The following is a 6,014-nucleotide window of genomic DNA, read 5'->3' as shown; positions in this document are numbered from 1 at the left end:
GTTCCTTGGCGATTCGGGGCCTTTTTTGGTTCCATACAAATTTAAGGACTATTTGTTCCAGTTCTTTTGTGTATGGTGTAAGAAAATGGTCCAGTTTCACTTTTCCACATGTTGCTTCCAGTTTTCCCAACACCATTTTTTGTAGAGATTGTCTTTTTTCCATTGGATATTCTTTCCTACTTTGTTGAAGATGAGTTGACCATGTAGTTATGGGTTCATTTCTGGGTTTTCTATTTTTAGTGTCTATTTTTGTGCCAGTACCATACTGTCTTGATCACTGTAGCTTTGTAATATAACTTGAAATCCAGAAATGTGATGCCTCCAGCTTTACTTTTCTTTATCAAGGTTGCTTTGTCTATTCAAGGTCTTTTGTGGTTCTGTACAAATTTTAGGATTGTTTGTTCTAGTTCCATGAAAAATGCTGGTGGTATCTTGATAGGGATTGCATTAAGTGTGTAGATTGTTTTGGGTAGTTTAGACATTTTAGCAATATTTATTCTTCCAATCCATGAGCATGGAATGTTTTTCCATTTCTTTGTGTCTTCAATTTCTTTCATAAGTGTTCTATAGTTTTCAGAGTACGGTTCTTTTACCTGTTTGATTAGGTTTGTTCCTAGGTATCTTATGATTTGGGGTGCGACTGTAAATAAGATTGATTCCTTAATCTCTTTTTCTGTTGCTTCATTATTGGTGTATAGAAATGCAACAGATTTCTGGATGTTGATTTTGTATCCTGCGATTTTATTGAATTTGTTTATCAGTTCTAAAAAAATTTTAGTGGAGTCTTTTGGGTTTTCTATATAGAGTATCATGTAATCTACCAACAGTGAAAGTTTTATATCTTCTTGGCAGATTTGGATGCCTTTTATTTCTTTTTGTTGTCTGCTGAGGCTAGGACTTCCAGTTGAGGCTAGGTTAAACAACAGTGGTGAAAGTGGACGTATTCAAGTGCTTAAAGAAAGAGAAAAACAACATTCTATCTATATATAGAAAAGTGCGAAGCATATATGTAATCTGGAATACCCAGATGGGAGATGATGCCAAAGAAGTGGGTGAGGGACAAATTATGATGACCTTATTTGCTAACTTAAGGCATTTGAACTCTACACTGAAAGCTTTGGAAAAAGATTTCAAGCAGAAAAGTGACATATTCAGATCTATCACAGCCACAAGGCAGCTCGATGACCCTCAAATGGCACACATTTTCTCCATATGTCCCCTCTCTTTTCCTTACTTAGAGTCCTTCAAGTCCTGAGTGAAAAATTACATCTCCTCTGTATTGTGTGTTCACCACACTTTCTTTTATTATACTCATTTCCTGTGTATGTTCCTCTTACTAGATTGTAAACACTAGACTTGTCGTATTTTACCCTTGTATCCTTACTACAGCACTTGGACTGTATAGTAAGTGCTCAAAAATATTTACTGAGATGATAAATCTATAACTCTATCAAGATGTACACACACACACATCAATTTGATGAGATACTGACCATAAAAAGGTCAGATGTAGAAGGATGTGCTCACGAAGTTAAAATGGAGCTTAAGTACTGTCCAGCCTCATTATGGATTTAAAAACCCCCAAACATCCAAATTATCTAACGGGTAAATACTTTAAGGAAGGCAAAAGATACAATAGTCTTGTCATTTTAAATTTCCATAAATTATAAATCAGTAAGACAAAAAATATAACTTGTAACTTGCCTAGGAAAGGTAAAAGCAAATAAGTTTGATTCACATTATTTTTCTTACCAATAAAGAAGTAAGGGTTTTACAACTTCAGTCTGAATATTTCTTAAGTGTTCTTCATTCCACTGAGATGTGTCCAGCAGTTTAAGTTTTGATAATATTTCTGCAGAAAGGTAGCAATCTCCATTGCTTACTAGATAGCATTTTTTCATCTTCTCAAGATGTCTAAAATGAAACACATCCACACACATTGCTATGACATTCTACAAGCCAAATGTTTTCCCTTCTAAAATGTTTCAGACAAGTAAAGAACTATCTCAAAACGAACACTGAGTTACAGGAATATCAATGTGGAGATAAAAATATTTCTTACAATTATGGGAATAGGAAGAGTATTTTGGTAGGTTAAACAATGGTCTTCCAAAGATGTCCATGTCCTAATCCCCAGAACCTCTGAATGTTACCTTACATGCTCGAAGGCATCCTGCAGATATGATTAGGATTTTTTTTAAGGATTTTATTTATCCATTTGAGAGAGAGAGAGAAGGGGACAGAGCGAGCACAAGCAGGGTGGAGAGGCAGAGGGAGAAGCAGACACCCCGCCGAGGTGGGAGCCCAATGTGGGGCTCGACATGGGGCTCCACCCCAGGACCTGGAGATCATGATCTAAGCTGAAGGCAGATGCTTAACCATCTGAGCCAGCTAGGCCCCCAATTTGATAAGGATTTTGAGAAGATTTTCCTAGGTTATCTAAATAGCCCTAAAGTAATCACAAGGGTCCTTCTAAGAGGGAGGCAGGAGGGTGAGTCATTGAGAAAAGATGTGAGGATAGAAGCAGAGGTCAGAGAGAAGATGCTATGTTGCTGGCTTGAAGGTGGAGGAAAGGCCATGAACCAAGGAAAGTAGGTGACCTCTGGAAGCTGGAAAAAGCAAGGAAATGGATTCTTCCCTAGAGCGTCCGGAAAGAATGTAGCCCTGCCCACCCATGTTAGACTTAACTATTTCGAAACTGTAACAGAATAAACTTATGCCATTAAAATTTTTTTTAAAAAAGCCATTTAAAAGCCATTAAATTTGTGGCAATTTGCTACAGCAACAATAGGAACTAATACAGTATTGACCCTGAAGAATTTATATAGGTTGCTTGCATATAACTTCCCTAATATATCTTGAAAAGTGGTAGTGGCTTTCTACTCCATGATCGATCAAGTCATGGCTGCATAATCAACCATTTGGTAATCCCTGATCCTGTAAGTATGCACAACAATGAGCTCTATGATCCGAATGCCATTGAAATAAGTGGAATAACCCAGTTACTAGTATATATTCGGTCAAACCCTTCCTGGGAACTGCAATCTACTGTAGTTGATCTGCTTCAGAGCAGGAAGGAGAACATAGACAGGATAAAAACTTTCCTAAAGCAGGGTCCTCTTAAGGTTGTTAAGACTTACCGTAATCTAAAACACATGGGATAGCCAAACAAGGACCTGGACCCATCAGACAACCAGGAAGCTCTGTAGAGGATAGCTGGTCTATCTAGGAGATATCTTATTCAGATACGAATGTCTAAGTGGCATCCAACCAAAGATCATGGGATTTGTTAACTGAGCAGTCTGCTAGGAACAGCAGTCTCTTACCATGGTAACTTTTATAGAAGTTATCTGAAGCCAGTGCAGTTATATAATGGAAAAATTATTTTTCTACAAAGATAGATCACTACAATGTTATAAAAATAAAACAGAATGATTGATATGGAAGCAGGTATAGAATCCATGGGAAGAAATATTATGTGAACCCAAACAATTGCCACTATTTGTATCTGAAAATTATGAAATCACAGAACTAATAAAATCACTATTATTATAATAAAATAAATATTATTATTCATTCCTCTAAAAGTATAAATTACATTTTTATTTTTATTTCAGGCTTTCTGCCTGTGCTTAAGGAAGCCAAACTAATATTCCATAATTAAAAAAAAACCCAACTATTGAAAGTAAAAACTAGACATACCTTTGATGTCTTCCGGGGTCCTTAAGAACTTTCAACCTCTCGATATCCATCCATAATGACAAATATCTCTCTCCTAATGTATCTTTTAGAAATTTCTTAAATCTTTCAAACTCCTTTCTATTGCCAATATCATAAGCTTTGTGAGACACACACCAATCCGCCCTGGTTTCTGGTCCAATGCTCTCACTCTTTGAACTTGCTTGTTCTAACATCTCTTCTGACTTTTCATTTGTGATTTGAAATGTTTCACTTAAAACATTCCTGCCAGGGACAGGCTCAAAACCCTCCTCAAGCATCACTTCTGTTACCTTGCTGAAATTTATATAATCTGGGCTTTCTGTCAGTGGCTCTTCAAAAATTTGATGAATTGCTACTCTCAAAATAAAGGTTACATAAGATCTTAAAAATTCTTCCCATGTTGAGAAATGCAATGTAAGGCTTTCATCAGCATCCTGTTGCCTCTCAAGGTAAATTCTCAGAAGGGCCTGAGAAGGAGTGTCTTGTAGAGAGATGGAGCCAATGTTGTCTTCTTCTTCGAAATGAGAAGTTAATCTAATGGTTTCAGATGAGTCCCTTTTTATCCTCGGGTGAATTCCATCATCAAAGATAACACTGTCTGCATTAAATCATAAAGGGCTATTAGGTCAGATATGAATACAAAGTTGCTTTTATTATTAACTAGATGTTGCAGAGTCAGCATGGTAGGTGGGCTTGGCACCGGTAGTGACTTCATGTACATAAGGGGGAGTTCTGAAGCCACATTTGATACCAGTAGAGAAAAACCTGCCAACAGGATTGGTCATGTCTTCCTTGGACATGGAAGTGGATAATGGTGGCAGATGAGCAAAATATTTGACATCCTGAATACAGAGGATCTTCAAAAAGACATCATGCACTTTTAAAATGTCGTATTTGAGGCTGACATAGAATGTCGATATGTAAAGGCCAAACCTATTATACAATTAGAATAGGTACATTAAACAATTGTATGTATTCTAATATGTCATGCTTATAAGATAAAATAAAATTAGGAAATCAATGAACAGATCAGAACTGGAGTCATACCAGTAATTTTTAAAAATTCACTATTTTATCTGAAAGATTCAATTACTATCATACTTACAACCTGCCATTAAAATTACAAAATGGCATAAGGCTTACAAATACAAATGGATTGTTTTATACTTTTTCTAAAGAAATATAGTCTTGAGCTCCTAGTTTCTCCTTTGTTAGAAATCCGTGAAATATCGGGTGTCAGTGCTTTGTTTCACATGGCAAATCTACGGCTTGAAATGCCACAGAGCAGGAAAACTGGTGTCATCTGTGTCCCACTTCAATGGCCATTTTCTCAATAATAGGTTTCAAATCCCAATGAACTGGAAATGTTTTATTACAATTTTTATTGAAAACGAAGATACTAAGTTCCCCCAGCATTAAGAGACTAGACTTTTGTAAACCCATTAAAAGATGCTGGGTATACACTCAACCCCACAGAAGTGGAGGGAGAGAGCAAGGCTAGCATTTCTGTTCACCACGCTCCTGCTACCCTTTCTCTTCCTGTTCACCACCTTCACTATCTTCGTTCTTCAATTTTCTACTTCACTATTTGGGGAAAACAGCAAGAAACCTATAAATTCAGCCATTTGCAATTAAGGAGATTATTTTCCTCTTTACCTAGATTTAAGTTCAATTCTAGAGAACCCAGATTTATTGTCCTCAGAGGTTGCTTACACTTTTCAAAAGAATTAGATAAGAACTTAGTGAATTGCTAAATTCCTCTCCTGAATCACATTGCTAGATTTTTTTACTCTATCAATATCATGTTAATGACAACCGTTTCTGCAAGTTTCCTTCTATATCTATGAAAAGTTGGTATCCTCCACAGAGGTTCCCCAGGGTAGAAATATATCTGTTTTTCAAGGAGAAAAACAAGTCTGAACTTAGAAGAAAAACTCAAGTTGCATGAACAACTATGTACTTTCAAGAGGAGAGAAAGGTTCCACCCATTAATTTCAAATACTTAATAATAAGAATTTGTAAACTGTCACAAGAAGTAAAGACAAATATTTACTGACTGCCTATGAGGGACCAGACACTAGATCAGGCCATTTCTAGACATTTAGTATCTATCATTATTCTTATCTTACAGATAAGAAAAGCAAGGCTCTTAAGAAGTGGAATAACTTTAGAAAGTCACACAGCTAAAAAGTATTAACCCATCTAAACCCATTCTCTTTATCCTATGCCAAGTTGTCTCTTAAAAAACAGGTAGAGGAGCACCTGGGTGGCTCAGCCAGTTAAGCGTCTGACTC

At 36.4% G+C, this 6,014-nt stretch overlaps 1 protein-coding gene across 1 annotated transcript; it reads right to left on the bottom strand.

Moving 5' to 3' along the window:
• Window positions 1-960: 960 nt before the first annotated feature.
• On the bottom strand, window positions 961-4,328 carry LOC117800985 (regulator of G-protein signaling 22-like; the record flags this gene model as incomplete). The annotated part of the gene is made up of 2 exons (XM_034653584.1): window positions 961-1,914; window positions 3,703-4,328. Coding segments are annotated over 2 exons (792 nt in total), but the record flags the coding sequence as incomplete, so codon positions are not given.
• Window positions 4,329-6,014: the final 1,686 nt, after the last annotated feature.

The sequence above is a fragment of the Ailuropoda melanoleuca genome, unplaced genomic scaffold (genome assembly GCF_002007445.2).
Source record: "Ailuropoda melanoleuca isolate Jingjing unplaced genomic scaffold, ASM200744v2 unplaced-scaffold9998, whole genome shotgun sequence".
Lineage (NCBI taxonomy): Eukaryota > Metazoa > Chordata > Mammalia > Carnivora > Ursidae > Ailuropoda > Ailuropoda melanoleuca.
This window is presented reverse-complemented; position numbering and strand designations above follow the sequence as displayed.